Below are 19513 nucleotides of genomic sequence, written 5' to 3'. Positions count from 1 at the left end.
CTTTCCTGACTAAGCTCTCCTCTCCTCCCACTCCCTTCTGCATTACCCTGACTTGCTCCCTTCATTCATCCTCCCTCCCATCCCCCCAGCATATATGGATAAATCCATTATTAATTCATTTATATAAATGTCTGTCTCCCCCTCTAGACTGTGAGCTCGTTGTGGGCAGGGAAAGTGTCTTTTTGTTCTTGTTGTATTGTACACTCCCAAGTGCTTAGTAATGTGCTTTGCAAACCCGCTCTCGACCCCACTTCCCCCTCCAGTTATCGTCCTATCTCCCTACTACCCTTCCTTTCCAAAATCTTAGAACGAGTCGTCTACAATCGATGCCTAGAATTCCTTAACTCCCATTCTCTCCTAGACCCCCTCCAATCTGGCTTCCGTCCCCTCCACTCTACCGAGACTGCTCTCTCTAAGGTCACCCATGACCTCCTTCTTGCCAAATCCAATGGCTCCTACTCCATTCTGATCCTCCTTGACCTCTCTGCTGCCTTTGACACTGTCGACCATCCCCTCCTCCTCCGTACCTTATCTCACCTTGGCTTCACGGACTCTGTCCTCTCCTGGTTCTCCTCTTACCTCTCTGGCCGATCATTCTCGGTCTCCTACGCTGGAGCCTCCTCCCCCTCCCATCCTTTAACTGTTGGAGTTCCTCAAGGGTCAGTTCTTGGCCCTCTTCTGTTCTCCATTTACACTCACTCCCTCGGTGAACTCATTCGCTCTCACGGCTTTGACTACCATCTCTACGCAGATGACACGCAGATCTACATCTCCGCCCCTGTCCTCTCCCCCTCCCTTCAGGCTCGCATCTCCTCCTGCCTCCGGGACGTCTCCACCTGGATGTCTGCCCGCCACCTAAAACTCAACATGAGCAAGACTGAGCTCCTCATCTTCCCTCCCAAGCCCGGTCCGCTCCCAGACTTCTCCATCACCGTGGATGGCACGACCATCCTTCCCGTCCCGCAGGCCCGCAATCTCGGTGTCATCCTTGACTCGTCCCTCTCGTTCACCCCACACATCCTATCCGTTACCAAGACCTGCCGGTTTCACCTCTACAATATCGCCAAGATCCGCCCTTTCCTCTCCACCCAAACGGCTACCTTACTATTACGGGCTCTCGTTATATCCCGGCTAGACTACTGTGTCAGCCTTCTCTCTGACCTCCCTTCCTCCTCTCTCGCCCCGCTCCGGTCTATTCTTCACTCCGCTGCCCGGCTCATCTTCCTGCAGAAACGATCTGGGCATGTCACTCCCCTTCTTAAACAACTCCAGTGGTTGCCTATCGACCTCCGCTCCAAACAAAAACTCCTCACTCTAGGCTTCAAGGCTCTCCATCACCTTGCCCCTTCCTACCTCTCCTCCCTTCTCTCTTTCTACCGCCCACCCCGCACGCTCCGCTCCTCTGCCGCCCACCTCCTCGCCGTCCCTCGGTCTCGCCTATCCCGCCGTCGACCCCTGGGTCACGTCCTCCCGCGGTCCTGGAACGCCCTCCCTCCTCACCTTCGCCAAACTGATTCTCTTTCCCTCTTCAAACCTTACTTAAAAATCACCTCCTCCAAGAGGCCTTCCCAGACTGAGCTCCTCTTCCCCCTCTACTCCCTCTGCCATCCCCCCTTTACCTCTCCGCAGCTAAAGCCTCATTTTCCCCTTTTCCCTCTGCTCCTCCACCTCTCCCTTCCCATCCCCACAGCACTGTACCCGTCCGCTCAACTGTATATATTTTCGTTACCCTATTTATTTTGTTAATGAATTGTACATCGCCTTGATTCTATTTAGTTGCCATTGTTTTTACGAGATGTTCTTCCCCTTGACGCCGTTTAGTGCCATTGTTCTTGTCTGTCCGTCTCCCCCGATTAGACTGTAAGCCCGTCAAACGGCAGGGACTGTCTCTATCTGTTGCCGACTTGTTCATCCCAAGCGCTTAGTACAGTGCTCTGCACATAGTAAGCGCTCAATAAATACTATTGAATGAATGAATGAATGAATGAACAAACAGTAAGCGTTCAAAATATGACTGAATAAATACGACTGAATGAATAACTCAGCAAAGATACGCAGTGCTTAAAGCAACAGATATGACAGCACAACAATGGTCAGTCTTTGTGCGTGCACAACTCAACCAGGACTGTGGGTCCTGCACTAGTCTTTTTACACAAACGCACACACAAGCACACCTCAGCATGAGTCAATTTCATTGTCAGTGGCTTTACCTTCAAATGCGGCCAAATATACGTATGGAAATGTATTGTAAATCATTTGGGAAAAAAGTGCTTATCTTTTCTCAATTATTTCCTATCCCATACCTTATCAGTATCCCCTGGAGGTGCTGGAAAAGAAATCTGGTTCTCTGCTTCAGCTTTGTCTTGAGGAGGTCTTGCTTTCTTCCCAATTGCTCTTGACAAGTTAGGTTTAGGTCTTTGAAGACGGCCTCTCACTGCTGGCTTATGACCTTCAGTCTTTTCATTTTCCCTAAAAAACAGATCTGCATTTAAACTATCCTCGCATTATTCACATTTAATGAAATCTAATTTATGATCACAGGAAAATCATATCTAACATAGTATTTCTGCCACCTTCCTACCCAGAACATTACAAAATGTTTTCTTGAAAAATCTCCTTTTGATATGAATATATGCATATGGCGACAAGACTCCCCAACTCAGTGTTGGGCAGAAGCTGGATCCGATCTGACTATTCTCTATCTTCCCCAGAGCTTGGTCTTTAGTGGGAACTTAAACAGCATAACAAACCAATGATGATCTGCTTACTTCTAATATTGAAAAGACAAAAAATGCATGTAAATTGTATAAAAATTCCTACAGTCAAAAACCCAAAACCCCCTTTTCATGGAGAAAAAGATTTAGATCTAAGGATCTAAAACATTTTTATTCTCAGGAGAGTTTATGCCTATTAGCAACAAGCCTTGAAGAACTCAAGTAACCAAAAGGTGTATCTCCCAAATGCTACACAAGAACTTTTTGTTTAAACCAAGGAGGAATCTTCAGACGAATCTCTATTCACATCTAGAAATTTGCTACTACAGGTCACTTGGGCAAAAAAATAAACCAAACCCAAAAAATCACAGTCCAAGCTCTTTCAATCCAGCCTCACACTCTGTGAAATTTATTTTAAATGCCTGTTTTCCCATCTTGTGGGAAAAGAACATATCAACCAACTTTTTTGTACTGCACTCTCCCAAGTGCTTAGTAGTGCTCTGCAAATAGTGACTGACTGATTAAGGTCAGCATACTGTGGATATTTTACGCTCAAGAAATGAGGCAATTCAGCCATATAAATGCAGAGCAGAATACTTACGGCCCTTGAGTTTCAGTATCCTGAGGTCTTTCTCCACTATCACTACTTTCAGTTTTTTCAAGTATCTTAGCCAATGGTTTTGAAGGGGGCAAACACGAAGTATCTGGCTCAGCAGATTCGGCGGTTACTGATGGGACACTCCTATCCTGACTGCTGAAAGAGCATAAGGAAAAGAGATCACAGTTGTTAGTGCATTTTCATGAGCACATTTAGTCATATTTGGCTCCTGTCCAAATAGAGTTTTCTAACACATGAAGCCAACACTTGGAAAAACTCTGAAATCTCTCATTTCAAAAGGAATCACATTTGAAGTTTTGGAGTTCTTATGGTGCCTGGAGAACTTAAAGACTAGCTTTGTGCATCCTTCCAGAGTGTAAGCTAGTTATGGGCAGAGAACATGTCTGCTAATTCTTTTGTCCTCTCCCAAGCACACAATACAGTGCTCTGCACATAGTAAGTGCTCAATAAATACCACTGATTGTTTGATCATCTTCTGATTGTTTGATCATCTTCTGTCTCTGGAGTTTCATGAAGTTGTTTTAAATAAGTTTCAGACGTGCTATAGGGAACTTGGGAATCCTCTAGTAGTACAACATGTCGATCATGCCGATGATTCCATAAGTGATGGAACAGAAATAACTTCCAACAAACACTTTGCAAGAGGCTTTACCAGCTCTCAGTCTAGGAAAAATCTCCCATCCAAACCCCGAGGGACCTTTAGAAAGCACAATGAACTTGTTCATGCATTCACCACCATTTCTAGAAATCTAACCGTTTGACTACTTTTGCAGCAATTAGGCATATATGAGTAATAATCCAATGCCCAAAACCACACTGATTTTCCTTTCTGATATTCCTTTCTGATCTCCCAACCTCCTGCCTCTCTCCACTTCAGTCTATATTTCACTCTGCTGCCCAGATTATCTTTCTACAGAAACATTCTGGGCATGTCGCCCTCCTCCTCAAAAATCTCCAGTGGCTGCTTATCAACCTCCGTATCAAGAAAAACTCCTCACTATTGGCTTTAAAGCCCTTCTTAACTCACCCTCCTTTCTCTCCTTCTAGGCCCAGCCCACACGCTCTGCTCCTCTTCCACTAACCTCCTCACTGTGCCTCATTCTCGCCTGTCCCACCGTCGACCCCTGGCCCACATCCTACCTGACCTGGAATGTCCCCCCACCTCAAATCCACCAAAATAGCACACACCCCCCTTCAAAGCCTTACTGATCGCTCACCTCCTCCAGGAGGCCTTCCCAGACAAAGCTCCCCTTTTCCTCGGCTCCCACTCCCTTTGCTCTACCCCCGCTCCCCGCCCCACAGCACTTGTGTATATATGTACATATTAATAATTATAATTCTATTTATTTTTATTAATGATGTGCATATATCTATAATTCTATTTATTTGTAATGATGATACTGATGACTGTTTAACTTGTTTTGATATCTCTCTCCCCACTTCTAGACAGTGAGCCCCTTATGAGCAGGGATTGTCTCTATTCGTTGCTGAATTGTATTTCTCAAGTGCTTAGGACAGTGCTGTGCACACAGTAAGAGCTCAATAAATACGACTGAATGAATGAATTTTCCAACAAATCAAGTCCTTTCTCCTAAAGTAGCTAAAACTCAGTCAAAGCAACCTAGGCTGTAGGGAGATTCCAGGAAGCAATATAATCAAAAACCTGGGCTCCTGCTTCACTCTAGCTCCCTACAATGCTTAAGTGTTCACTTTTGAAGTAGACCTGGTCTACTGCAATTGTATTAGGTGTCACGTTCTATCTATCTTATCTTCATGAGCTAGTTGTGGGCAGGGAATGTGTCTACCAACTCTGTCATATTGTACTCTCCCAAGCGTTTAGTACAGTGTTCTGGAACACGGTCAGTGCTCAATAAATATGACTTTCTTCCACCACTGATTCCCCTACTAGTTCGGGTGGATAGGTGCTGGTCATGGCCAGATTTTAATTAACTGCATATCTATTTTAAAGGCTCATTTACTTTTAACACCTCTGTCCCAGGCACTTATCTTATCTGCTCCCCCTCCCACTTAGACTGTGAACCCCATGTAGGACAGGAACTGTCTCCAACCAGATTATCTTGTATCTACCTCAGAATTTAGTATAGCTCTTGCCACAAAGTCCTTAACAAATACCATCATTACTATTTTTTACCATTATTATAAAAAGCACCCGGACAAAGCCTTTTTAAAATGATTATTCCAATGGAATGATTTTGGTTGAAGGCACTAAATCACCTTGTTGAACTGGCGAGATTGGTTTCATTTTCCACTTCTTCACTCAATGGTACATCTGTACTTGAAACTTGCTCCTCCAAGGCAACTTGCTCATCTGGGACTTCTGAACCAGAGAGTACTGGTTCGATGGGATGACATTTCTCTATTTACAGACATTGGAGAATTAAAAATGTTACTGCCAAAACAGTCACGTGTATTTCTTTGAGGAATCCAAAAAAGAGAGTACACTCAATTCTACCCCAATGCATGTTTTCAGGTAGAACACAACAGCAAAGTGAGGGAGCATTCTTGATTGGGCCACAAAACTGGACTCTATCTTCTTGATACTTTCCCACCCACCAAAAGGATGTTAATTCTGCTAATTTTAAATATTACACCACCAAAATCTTAACACCACACTGTCATAAACACTGAACTACAATATTTATCCTTCATGTTTGATTTATAAAAATAGTGGAATTTTTACTCTTTGAATCTTAAAAACAGACAGTATATGATGGATGACTTCTCTGATCTGTAGATTTATTTTTTTTCCTCCTTCCCCTTCTCATTTGGTTCATCACATTAATCTCAACTGTAAACTCCAAGGATGGAGGCTGAGCCTTCTTTGTAGCATTCCCTGAATTCGGTACCATCTGGTCTGCCGAAAAGACTGCCGTGCAAACTGAGGAGGCTCACTCATTAAATGTTAACATGGTGAAGATTCCTTTACATCTATCCTCCCCTCTTCCTAATAGGCAAAATTTGTTTTAATTAAGGATAAAACTCTATTCTTGTCTCTTTTCATTTGGATAAAGTCTCTCCCTATACAGTCATTGGATGGTCTCCGGGGAAGGAGGCCAAGTAACTTTGGAACCCATCTTGGGCTGCTGAAGCTGCATTAATTCACACTCTTTTAGGCCGCTTCCAGAAGCCAGAGATAGTCCAATAGCAAAATCACCTTCAGAGCAACACTCTGACCCTTTCACCTTGACATCCTTAGATTGTGAGTCCCCTGAGGGACAGGAACTGTGTCTGATTCCCACCTGTATAGTCTTTCTCCATGCTTAGCACAGTGCACTGTAAACAGTAAGGGCCTAGTAAAATACTATTACTACTAGATGTAGAAAAATTACATTTGTGCCAATATTGTTCCTTTAGTAGAGTCGCATCTGCTGGGAAAAGGCCATGTACACTCTGAGCTTACTTTAGCAGAGAGCTAAACAGAGTTCTATACACCCATATTATTTGGTGGTTATCTCAAATCGAAGCAGTATCACCAAAAGTTACCCAGGACCACAGTTCAGTATGGCAGTTCAGTACTGCCAGCAAGACATTCGCCTGCTAAAACACACTGATCACTTACTCTTCTTAGTGGTTTTTTCCTCAGTAGAACGGTCTGAAGGGCCACAGGTCTCCACTGAAAGATTTTCCATTTCCTGCTCATCATTATCAACATTTTTCTTTCTTTTTCTCTTCTTCTTGGCTACAGCTGGTTCTATTGTCGTCTGCCCTTCTACCTGTCCTGAAACATCCAGAGACTGTTCATTCTCTCTCTCAACAGTTTCGGCATTTTCGGTTCCTTCTGTGTTCACAATTCCAACACTCGGTGAACCATTTGCCTCAGTATCCACCTCTGTACTGACAACCTTTTCTATAAAAACAATACAGGTTCATGTAAATATTTTTACGCTGCTTTGTAATCAAACCTTCAGGCTTTTTATGTCTTGAAAACATACCTGGTTTCCAAAAGTAGTGGACAGAGACGTTAAAGCAATATGGAAAATGCAAAGCAGGGGAAGCTGAGGTCTAACAACTGTGATGGCTAGCATTAATTTTATAGATAACAACCATGAAATATCTCTTTTACAAAAATCACTGAAAAGCCAAGTAGATTTCATCTACTTAAGAACATTAAACATGAAATTGCAGTTGTACAACTGAGGAGAAAAGCCCTGAAACTCAAAACCCTGAGTAAAGATAAAGTTTTCAATGAAAGGACTGTGGGGGAGGTTACAGCCATTATGGCAGACAATGGGGAACTCCAGCACGAAGCAGCAGCAGGACGGGGTAGAGAACAGCTGTAGTCCCAGTTTTGGGGCAGGCAAGGGTCGGGGAGGAGAAGAGAGAAACTGCATGAGAGTGAGTGTTCAACAAGCAGCCTGGATATGAAAAGGGGGAGGTGGATAAACAGAAGGACCACAATGTGAGGGAGTCGGGGTGAATGTGAAGGGAGAGGATGAAAAAAGGAATAATTCAGGTAAAATTTACAGACTGCAGGGGTAATTGGGAGGGAGTGCAGTCTAATGGAAAGAACACTGGTCAGAGTGAAAGGGCCTGAATTCTAGTCCCAGCTTGGCCACTGATCTGCTGGGTATCCTCAGGCAAGTTACTTAATCTCTCTGTGCCTCACTTCTCTCATTTTCAACAAGGAGATAATAATACCTGCCTCACCCCCCAGAGAAGTTGAGGACAAAATTAGATAAGTACTAAGAAAGCATGCTACACAAATTCAAGGAATTACGGATAAAGTTTGAGAAGACAGGTTACACAGCAAACGTGGTAAATCACAAACAGTCATAATGAGATATATTCCCCCCTGCCTTAGGGTTAAGGATCGAAAAAATTGAGCAAATGATACTTAGAAGACCACAAGCTTGGTAATAACCTTGGTTGTTTTCAATGCCATTTTCATGACAAATAGCTGAGCCAGGATTCATCAAGAGTCCACAAACGGCAGTATACAGAACATGAGAATTACTGCTTAAAAATGAAAATAATACAGTAGATATGTTCCAGAGGGCACAACAAAACTGCCCCAAAGGGCTCTTTAGATGGAGGATGCCTTCATATAAGTCAGCGGCACAAAAAGAGGCTGTGTAACCTGGAACAGGGAGCAGGAACCATTTCTGTTGCCAGGACAATCCACAAGTGGGAAGGCCTGGGAGGGCAGGGGTGCCCTAAAAGTGACAGAGCAGAGCAATAGGCTGTCCTAAATGGGGCCTCAGCGGTAATACAGCCTCTCCCCTGACTTGCACAGATTCTAAGCTTCCATGCTCCCCAAGTGCACACCACCACCCAAGCTCTCCAGGGCGCTGAAGCAGAACCAGGGGGCACACAGAAGATGGCAGCACACGGAAGCCAAAAGCAGCAGCCAGGACGGTTCTGTCCTCAGATGTGGTAGATGCACACCCGAAAGGAGCTCTACAACTGAACTGGGGTTTCAAGAAAAGGAAACATTTCCTCACGCTGCGGGAGGCAAGCATTTGGAATTAGTCTCCCGAGGAATCGGGCAGGCAAAAAGCAGCAGTCTGGGCGAGGCGGATTTGGCTAAATTTCTATAGACATGGAGTCTACAGACCGTGAGGGAGGGGGCAGTTTATGAGCTGAGACAACCCTCGATCTCGGGACGGATGTCACGGAAGACCAGCCACCACGTGGTTCGGCCTCCGGTTGCCGTCCCCGGAGATGGATGGACAGCTGCTCTGACCTGATCAAGGCAGCGGTCGCGGCCTTATGTTCTCAGTACCCGAGCCGCAGTCAGAGTCAAGGCAGTCAGGCCGAATGGCTTGATATTCCACTCTCTGGCATGGTTTCCAGGAGTCACCAGCACCTGAGCAGTGGAAGGAGCATGGGCTGCACTTCGGGAGACTGGATGACACTTCTAAATTGGGATTCTAATCTGTCTTTACCTCGAAGAGAGGGTCCAGATTGAAAATGAGATGATAAAAGTCAAAACCCACTGATATTCTTAGTGCTTTTATCACTATTACTGTAGAGATTATTCCAGTAAGGGTATTAGAATCCTAGTCTAAAAAACGAATCATGGACTTTTCTTTTTTTTACCCCCTCATTTACAGGGGACGCCTGGGTTGCAGCATGGGAAAGGCTGGGCCTATCCTTAAACACTGGTTTTCTGATGCTCTGATTTAACCATCGACACAGTCAAAATGATCCGTTAAGGCCAGACAACACTGACGGCATTCTCTGGTGGAGTTTCCAGGGAGATTTTTTTTCAGCAGTTCTTGGTTATGCTACTGAATCTCACACCATTTCATGCTGCCCCAGACTGGGTCTCGGGTGGAGCTGTTCCTGTAGACCGTCACTCCCTGATTTGGTCACTGGCAGCTTTGACAATGTAGATCAATGGGGAGAGCTGGAGATGGTGTAAGGAAAGGCTACAGCACAATGTGCCATCCAAAGCGTTAGGTTCCCAGGGCCGAGGTAGCGTTAATGCAAATTTTCTTTTTTGAAAAGTACCTTTGGGTTTTTTCTGAGGTTTGGAAGGTTTTTTCTCTTTTGAGCTTTGACTTTTAACAGTCTTTTGTTTCCTTCTTTCTTCTTCTGCAAGGACCTTCTCAAGCAAGCGAGCGAAGAAATTGAAGTCAAACGGGCGCTTTTCCTCTGTCAAAGAGAGAAAAAAAACTCAAAGCTCTTAAGTGACTTAAAATTTCTGCATTCAGAAAATTAATCAGCACATTCACGGCATTTTTCTGCAGCCTGCAGTGAATGCAGACTGTGAGGCAAACAATCCTGGCATCTATTCCTTAAGGGCAATGCGGATCCAGGCGGGCCTGGCCTGGATTGGCCTTAAGCCTCCCCTGGAGGTCGTCCTGAACTCCCAGGTCATCTTTGGTCCAGAAAGCTCTGTCTCCAAACCAGCTCAGCTCCAGGGCCCTGGAAATTCAAGCCTAGGGTGGTCCAGGAATTTCAAATGGAATGGAGCTTGGACCCATTTGAAGGGGTCTAAACCCCGAGGTGAATTTAGAACTGATCTGATCTTCCGGGAGATTCCCTTGTCTTGTGATTGATCGAGGCCTGGACCAGACCTCCCTAAAGCCACTCTGGGGGGGCACCACGACTCACTCCCCTCACACTCAAACTGGCTTTGGGATTAGCAGTGCACTCTTTACCTTGGTGATTCACCTAATAAGGGACCGGATCCCAACTTGGTCTTTCCAAAGATTTAGCACAGTAGTCATCATTTAGAACCCTATGATGAATTCATTTAACTTTGCTGGTAAGTGTTCGAGAAAAATTGATTTTGCTTTATAAAAAAATAATAGCATTTATTATGTGGGTGTTTCCTTTTCATGGTGCTTAAGTACTTACTATGTGCAAAGCACTGTACTAACTGCCGGGGGAAGACACAAGATAATCAGGTTGGACAAAGTCCCTGTCCCACATGGGGCTCACAGTTTAAGCAGGAGGATTCATTCCCCATTCTACAGATCAGGTAACACAGAAGTTAAGTGACTTGCCGAAGGTCACACAGCAGACAAGTGGCAGAGCTGGGATTAGAATCCAGGTCCTCTGACTCCCAGGACCATGCTATTTCCACTAGACCATGCTGCTTCTGTGTTTTGGTTTAAAGTATGAGAACTTGGAGGTAAGCAAATCAAAACAGTAGAAATTATGCTATAAAACTATATGAAAGAGCAAAGGAGAGAGAATACTGAAAGAGAAAAATAAGCTACATCTCACATGCATATAAAAGAAAAACAATTTGGAGTATAGCTACTGCATATGCAGATGCATATATTTCAGTGAGTTCTGATTGACTCTCCAAGGCAAATTGGACAGTTTTTTCCCCCTAGATTTAAGGAGGCAGAATGGACTCTGTTCTGCCATTACTTACGCATATTTTTCAATAAATGCTTTGCCCACACTGTAATTACGGATTTAGGGAGTGTTCTAACACCACTATGCATCTGTTTGGGCCACACTATCGAAGGAGCAGTGTGACTGTGCAAAAATCTGAATCCAAAAATAGAGCACTATGCAACTAATGTATTGTATTCTCCCGACAGCTCAGTACAGTGCCCTGCACAAAGTAAGCACTCAATACACACCGCTAATGATCACTGATGATAATGACAAATTCTACAAAAATCTTTTTTTTTAAAATATATGCCAAGTTACTTACGAAATGCTTTGTCAATTCTCCAACCATTTGTTTTTTCCTCCCGTTTAAACTTGTTCTTTGAAAAAAAGATAAAAATAAATTAACATTTTCTACTACGAAAAAGCATGAAAAAGAAAGATAATTAGTCGTGGAAAAATACACATTTAGCTAAGGGAACAGATTCACCAAAGAAATGCAGCATGGCTCAGTGGAAAGGGCACGGGTTTAGGAGTCAGAGTTCATGGGTTCTAATCCCAGCTCCACCACCTGTCAGCTGTGACTGAGCAGTGTCTCAGTTACCTCATCGATAAAATGGGAATGAAGACTGTGAGCCCCTCATGGGACAACCTGATTATCCTGTATCTACCCCAGCGTTTATAACAGTGCTCGACACACAGAAGGCATTTAACAAATACCAACATTAATTAATTAAATGAAAATAAAAATTTACTGATGTTTTATAAATACTATACATTTTCAATACAAACATATTCTTCACTATTAATAAGTTTCTCAAACATATTTTATTCTTTATAGCCTCTCTAAAAATGGCAAAAAGCTACTCAGTTTTCTTTAGATCAAAAAAAAATACCCTCACACATACTTCATTTGTTCCTAGAAACAAAGAGAAGCTAAAAAGAAAAACATACAACAAGGTATATTCAAAAAGCATGGATTACTTATTGTGGGCAAGAATAGGGCAGTCTACCCACCTGTTAAACCATCCCTTCCAGACTCCACTCACCCCACAGCTGAGAGGTGGACAAAGCCAGTGTTGTACCTCGAACATCCATCTTGCCACTGACCCCATGCCCAAGTGCTCCACCTGGCCTGTAACTCTCTCCCCGACCATATCTGAAGATCATCATTCTCCAAACCTTCAAAGCCTTGTTAAGGACACACCTCCTCCTAGAGGCCTTCCCCAATTAAGCCCACTTTTCTCCTACTCCCTCTCCCTTCTGGGTCGCCAATGCCCTTGGATTTGCACCTTTCATGCAACCGATAGTCACCCCTCCCTCAGCCCCAAAGCAGTTACGTAGATACCCGCTAATTATTTTAATGTCTGTCTCCCCCTCTAGACTGCAAGCTCCTTATGAGCAGGGAACATGTCTGCCAACTCTGCTGCACTCTTCCAGACAATTAGTGCGGTGGACTGCATACAGTAAGTGCTTAATACATACCACTGATTGAAAGATTATTTGCGAAGAGATAGAAATGTACTCACCTTCAGTGGCAGCAGGGAACACGTCTGCCAACTCTGCTGCACTCTTCCAAACAATTAGTGCGGTGCACTGCATACAGTAAGTGCTTAATACATACCACTGATTGAAAGATTATTTGCGAAGAGATAGAAATGTACTCACCTTCAGTGGCAGCAACCACTTCCTTTGCCTACCTACGCTACTTAATGAAAACAATATCATTTCAACTCAACACGGCCACTCAGGGTTCACTTCTCTTAAGCTAAAACTATTATATGCAGTCCTTCTACTAAATTCATGTACATTGAATCCCATTTAATTCCAACTCTGCATGTTCTATAATGAAGTTACAACAGGGGCAGAGAGCAGAGATGAGAATGGACAAGAATAACTTCACTTCTCAGTACCTCAGTTCGCTCAAATACCTGTTCCCTCTTCCTCTTAGACTACGAATCTCAAAAGGGACAGAGACCATGTCTGATCTGATTATCTGGTTATCTACCCTAGGGTCTAGAACAGTCCTGGGAGCATAAGCGGGTGCCTAAGAGAAGCGGAGTGGCTCAGTGTTAAGAGCCCGGGCTTGGGAGTCAGAGGTCATGGGTTCTAATCCCGGCTCGCCACTTGTCAGCTGTGTGACTTTGGGCAAGTCACTTAACTTCTCTGGGCCTCAGTTACCTCATCTGTAAAATGGGGATGAAGACTGTGAGCCCCATGAAGGACAACCTGATCACCTTATATCCCCCCAGTGCTTAGAACAGTGCTTTGCACATAGTAAGCGCGTAACAAATACCAACATTATTATTATTATTATTATTATTATTATTATTAATAATAATCAATACCATTTTTCTCAAAATTAAAATGAAGGAAGATGCTCCCCTTGGCCTGTGATGTACATGCTGAGATTACTTTACCTTAATTTCTATCCTTGCTCTGTGAGGAAACAGCTGGCCGATCATGGAAAAGTCCGTTCCTACCATGCTGATGGCTAAAAAGAACATGTCCGTTTCTATACCAAAAGAAGTTGCAAGAGAAGAGAAAATTAACCGCTTTTTCAAAACTTGAGAAAAACCTATTATTTGATTGATTGATAAGCCTTGAAATCCCTGAAATATTTGATTTGTTTATTTGATTTGATTTATTATGCATCTGATACATTCAATTGGACATCAAATTTTCAAAGTCTAAATGATCAAACTCTTGCGAGGGCAGCCTCAGGAAGCTGGTTGTTTTTAAAAAAGAAAGAGCATGAGTTACAAAGATGGCCTTAAGCTACTTCCAATACAGCACTTCCCTTGACTAGTGAGGACAGCCTGAGTCAGAAAGGTGAAAGAAAAAGCAGACCAAATTCCTACTATAAAACAGAGCAGCATTCAAGCCAATAAAATGAAGAGAAACTGAATTTAGAGTTATGAAATGTCTCTGTTTTGCTCCAACACAACACAATTTCTGTTTTATATATTCAAAGATCATTTGCATATATTTCCAAAACTACGTCCCATGCTATCCAACAGCGCTGAACTTTCCCCACCTTTGCAGGAAAATTGAACTAATTTTTATGTAAACACATAATTGTTGCCAAATTTAATGCCTCACACTTTATAAGAACATAGGAATACAACGTACTATTGCATGGACAGATCAGTGAAAAATGAGTTTTTGAAATCAGATATTTTAAAGAAGGACCGTCAAGCTAGAGTCTATGGGCCAAGAGCAGCTTCCTCAAAGAGTTTCATGTAACCCACTACACAGGAATAAGCAGGTTTGCCTGACCCTTCTGACTTTTCTCTCCCACTTCCCTGGAGGCATGATTGACCCTCCAGCACCCACCAACAATAAGGAGCAAAAGTGAACCAGAGAAGGACATGAGAAGAAACCAGGGGCCAAGAGGTTTGGAGGCAGAGCTGGATGCTGATGGAAATGCTGAAAATCCACCTACGGAGCAAACTACAGTTTCTTTGATGAGAGAAGTGGGAGAGAAGGAAGAATATAGAAAAATATAGACGCAGGAGGAGGCGGCATCTGTTTGGGTGGGGATTTAGGGGTCGAACCCAAGAAGAGTCGGGGTCTGTGGGTCTGCGTGGGTGGGTAGTTGGGTATTATCCCTGCTCAGGTGGCAAATCTGGATAAGGATGGTGGGTGTGGGGACAAAAAGAAAAGAAGGGGGAGTGCAACATAAACAGGAAACTGGAGACTCTTCTTCTTATGAAAATATCAATGGGCAACTTGGGGTCTGCCTAGCGGTGCTGAAGGATTGATGGACACTTGCACTCTTCTGTTTGCTTCCCAAAAGTATATCCTCACTTGTGTCTGTCTCCATCACCACAACACCTCTCATTCCCAACCCCAGGCCTTAAACCAGTTGATGAGGTTTTCATAAGAAAAAATCTGGTCCACCGGAAAATCCAAGTCTTATTCCAGTCTTTCTATTCCTTCCCTACAAATCCTCACTGGCAAAGTAAGAAATGAAATATTTCCCTCTCCCTACAAGTTAAAACCGGGGACATGGCTTTAACTGAAGATTTTCAATATTAAAATACTTGAATACAGATGCAATTACAAATAAAAATCAAAAATCCACAAAATTTTACACAGAAATGCCACTGATGAATCAGACACCTACTAGTTTAATCACTAACCACCTTTATATTTTGTTGGTAAGTAGTAAAATCATTATGTTAAATAAACAACTCAAATCATTTTAACTATGCACTGGTTACCTTTGTTTGACCATGGTTTGGAGTAGTAACTCCTCCTGAAACTAGAATAGGTAGTTGTAGAGCCACGTTCAAAGATGGGATCATTTTCTTCAACAACACAGGGGCCCTTTGTCCTCAAAACTTCTACCGTCAAACTGAAAAGAAAGATTTTTTTTAAAGGATATCAATATTATAAATTAATTCAGCAGTTACAATGTGCATTCATTCATACAGTCGCATTTACTGAGCACTTACTGTGTGCAGAGCACTGTACCAAGTGCTTGGAAAGTACAATTCGGCAACAGAGAGAGACAATCCCTGCCCACAACGGGCTCACAGTCTAGAAGGGGGGTGACAGACATCATCAAAACAAGTAAACAGGCATCAACAGCATCAAAATAAACAAATAGGATTATAGATATATACACCATTAATATAAATAGAATTATAAATATGTACATATATACACAAGTGCTGTGTGGTGGAGAGGGGGAGTAGAGCAAAGGGAGTGGGTCAGGGCGATGGGGAGGGGGAGCAGAGGAAAAGGGGCTTATCTGGGAAGGCCTCCTGGAAGAAACGAGCCTTCAGTAGGGCTGTGAATGGGGGGAGTGTGATTGTGCAAAGCACTGGATTTAGTATTAGGAAGAATAAATGGTAAGGTCTCACCCCTAGCCCACAGGAGGCTCACAATTTAAAAGAAGCCGGACAAAGACGGAAAAGTGGCATGACCTACAAGATAACAGATAAAATTTAACAATTCCAAAGTAGACAAGAGTTAAAACTGAAAGAGTTCAATGCTTCTTGGTTCTCTAGTTCTTTATTTCACCAGGTAGGGTCTTCAGTGGGAAGACTGTAAGCCCCACAAAGAGACAGGTATGTCTAGTTCCCATTGTGTATTTTTTCCCAGAGATTTCCATACAGTGCTCTGAACACATCAAGTGCTTACTAAACACTATTCATTCATTCATTCAATAGTATTTATTGAGCGCTTACTATGTGCAGAGCACTGTACTAAGCGCTTGGAATGAACAAGTCGGCAACAGATAGAGACGGTCCCTGCCGTTTGACGGGCTTACAGTCTAATCGGGGGAGACGGACAGACAAGAACAATGGCAATAAATAGAGTCGAGGGGAAGAACATCTCGTAAAAACAATGGCAACTAAATAGAATCGAGGCGATGTACAATTCATTAACAAAATAAATAGGGTAACGAAAATATATACAGTTGAGCGGACGGGTACAGTGCTGTGGGGATGGGAAGGGAGAGGTGGAGGAGCAGAGGGAGATGGGGGGAAAGGAGGGTTAAGCTGCAGAGAGGTGAAGGGGGGGGCGGTAGAGGGAGTAGAGGGAGAAGGGGGAGCTCAGTCTGGGAACGCCTCTTGGAGGAGGTGAGTTTTAAGTAGGGTTTTGAAGAGGGGAAGAGAATTAGCCTGGCGGAGGGGAGGAGGGAGGGCATTCCAGGACCGCGGGAGGACGTGGCCCAGGGGTCGACGGCAGGATAGGCGAGACCAAGGGACGGTGAGGAGGTGGGCGGCAGAGGAGCGGAGCGTGCGGGGTGGGCGGTAGAAAGAGAGAAGGGAGGAGAGGTAGGAAGGGGCAAGGTGATGGAGAGCCTCGAAGCCTAGAGTGAGGAGTTTTTGTTTGGAGCGGAGGTCGATAGGTAACCACTGGAGGTGTTTAAGAAGGGGAGTGACAGGCCCAGATCGTTTCTGCAGGAAGATGAGCCGGGCAGCGGAGTGAAGAATAGACCGGAGCGGGGCGAGAGAGGAGGAAGGGAGGTCAGAGAGAAGGCTGACACAGTAGTCTAGCCGGGATATAACGAGAGCCCGTAGCAGTAAGGTAGCCGTTTGGGTGGAGAGGAAAGGGCGGATCTTGGCACTATTAGTACCACCATTCCTATTACTACCACTGCTATGGCCACAACTTTCTAAAAGTGGAGTCTGAGGAACTCTGCACCCCACCCTCTGCTCCTGGGGGTGGCAGCAGGGTGGAGGGAGAGGAGTGGGGTTCGTCTCCTGAATTGCCAGATGGGAGGGAGGGGACTGGGGGATGCTCTAGCCAGAGGAGTAGCCTTAGAGCACAGAGCCTCAGTGCAAGGGAGCTTTGAGACAGAACCCAAATGCAATAATGGATAATAAAGCCCAGATCAGAACATTCACTGCATGGTAGTGGTCCCCTCCTGTCTTGCCTAGACCCCTAAGACCACAGTTGCTGGCTCTAAACCCGATGCCGAGTTGCTTTTCCTTGGAAAACATTACGGTCTGAATACCTCATTCACTACTTAAGATTAAGACCAATTCAGAGCTCAAAAATATAACATGAACATAAGAATAGGAGCACTTTCAGAATATCGTACACATTTTGTTAGTGTAGCAGAAGCTTAAAAATGTGCAGGGGATTTAGGATTTGGGCTTTATTTCCTTCTCTCTACCCAGCCAGACAGCGAGACTCTTCTGTGTTCCCTCAGAGATCATCTACTCCTGCTAGATGTGAACCTGTTTTCAAGCTTTTTCGGCCACTCGGAGCCTCCACCCCTCACTACATTCACTTTCCTGTGAACTGTCTCGAGAAAAGCAGTGCATCCTAGTGGGTAGAGCGTGGGCCCAGGTGTCAGAGGACCTGGGTTCCAATCCCTGCTCTGCCACTTGTCTACTGTGTGATCTTGGACAATTCACTTAACTTCTCTGTGCCTGCTACCTCATCCCGCAAAATGGGGATTAAGGCTCTGTGTCCCAGGTGGGACATGGACTGTGTCCAACCTGATGAGCTGATATTTACCCCAAAGCTTAGTACAGGGCCTGGCCACATAGAAAGCAGTTAATATTATTAAAAAAAAAAAAAAGCTTAGTTAAGATTCTTCCTGTTCTCCCTCCCTATCCTATATTCTCCTCAACCCACTCCCTGCCTCCTTTAAAATTCATTCTCTCTTCCCTCCCCTCTCTATTACATGTAGAGATTATTGCTCAGGCTTTTCTTCCACATGATTGCAATTTCACGGTGGATGATGGAGGTAGAAATAATTTCAGTAGTGCTACTGGTAAGATTCTTCTGGATCTGTCTGAATAAAATAATCTACAAAAAAGCTTGGTTATTGGTTTTTGACTCATTAGTGCCTCGGCACAAAATAACACAATCATGGACTCCTAAAACTCAGCATGACAAGGTAATATTAGTGAAGATACATTACAATTTTTTGTGGCTCTGTTAATGATATTCATTTATTTTCCATTCTCTTCTGCTTTTCACAATGGTGCAACAGATAATAAAACAAATGTCAAATTTTTAGCCCAAAATACCAGTTACATTAGTTTGTGACATTTATAAAAGTAATCATAATAATTGTGGCATATAATTACAATAATTATAATTATTAACAAATAATAATGGCACTTGTTAAGCGCTTACTATGTGCCAGGCACTGTTCTAAGCGCTGGGGTGGATACTAGCAAATCAGGTTGGACACAGTCCCTGTCCCACGTGGGGCTCACGGTCTCAATCCTCATTTTACAGATGAGGGAATTGAGGTACAGAGAAGTGAAGCAAATTGCCCAAAGTCACATAGCATACAGGTGGCAGAGTTGGGTTTAGAACCCATGACCTGTTGACTCCCAGGCCCGTGATGTATCCACTTCGCTATGCTTCTTCTCATTTGTTATTTGTCATCTTATTTGTTAAGCGCTTACTATGTGCCAAGCACTGCATTAAGTGCTGAGATAGGCACAAGATAATTAGATCCCTGTCCCACATGGGGCTCACTGTCTAATTGAAGGGAGAAGAGATGCTCAATCCCCATTTTACAGATGAGGAAACTATGGCACAGAGAAATAAGTGACTTGCCCAAGTTGACACAGCAGGCGGGTGACAGTCGGGATGAGAACCGAAGTCCTGTGACTCTCAGGCCCGTGCTCTTTCCACTAGGCTATGCTGCTTCTCCAAGTGAATAATAGAAATGAAGTTTCTCCTTAAAATAAAGTATGTGAAAAATGTTCAACTCTATTCGTATTTAGAGATTTCTTATTAGGGTTATCACTATATACAGTGAAGTGAAAGTATTAATTAGCTTTTGCCACATATCACACTTATTTTCCAGCTAAAAAAACCCAAAAAACTGGCCCAGGAAGTAAATTGTTTAAGAAGGCCAGGAATAGAGCCCCAAACT

At 43.8% G+C, this 19513-nt stretch overlaps 1 protein-coding gene across 5 annotated transcripts in view; it reads right to left on the bottom strand.

Annotated features, from left to right (window-relative positions):
• Positions 1–19513, bottom strand: part of BDP1 (B double prime 1, subunit of RNA polymerase III transcription initiation factor IIIB) — a 75627-nt gene that overhangs the window by 46220 nt on the left and 9894 nt on the right. For 3 of the 5 annotated variants that reach the window (XM_029058849.2, XM_029058857.2, XM_029058858.2), the window contains exons 6-13: positions 15375–15508; positions 13569–13663; positions 11474–11528; positions 9808–9951; positions 6914–7201; positions 5569–5710; positions 3316–3468; positions 2304–2469 (exon numbers count right to left, since the gene is read on the bottom strand). In XM_029058849.2, the coding sequence (XP_028914682.1) occupies positions 2304–2469; positions 3316–3468; positions 5569–5710; positions 6914–7201; positions 9808–9951; positions 11474–11528; positions 13569–13663; positions 15375–15508 (1177 nt within the window). The remainder of the gene's footprint in view (positions 1–2303; positions 2470–3315; positions 3469–5568; positions 5711–6913; positions 7202–9807; positions 9952–11473; positions 11529–13568; positions 13664–15374; positions 15509–19513) is intronic. The other 2 variants (XM_029058855.2, XM_029058856.2) reach the window with 2 other exon arrangements.

Source organism: Ornithorhynchus anatinus, chromosome 1 (assembly GCF_004115215.2).
Source record: "Ornithorhynchus anatinus isolate Pmale09 chromosome 1, mOrnAna1.pri.v4, whole genome shotgun sequence".
Lineage (NCBI taxonomy): Eukaryota > Metazoa > Chordata > Mammalia > Monotremata > Ornithorhynchidae > Ornithorhynchus > Ornithorhynchus anatinus.
This window is presented reverse-complemented; position numbering and strand designations above follow the sequence as displayed.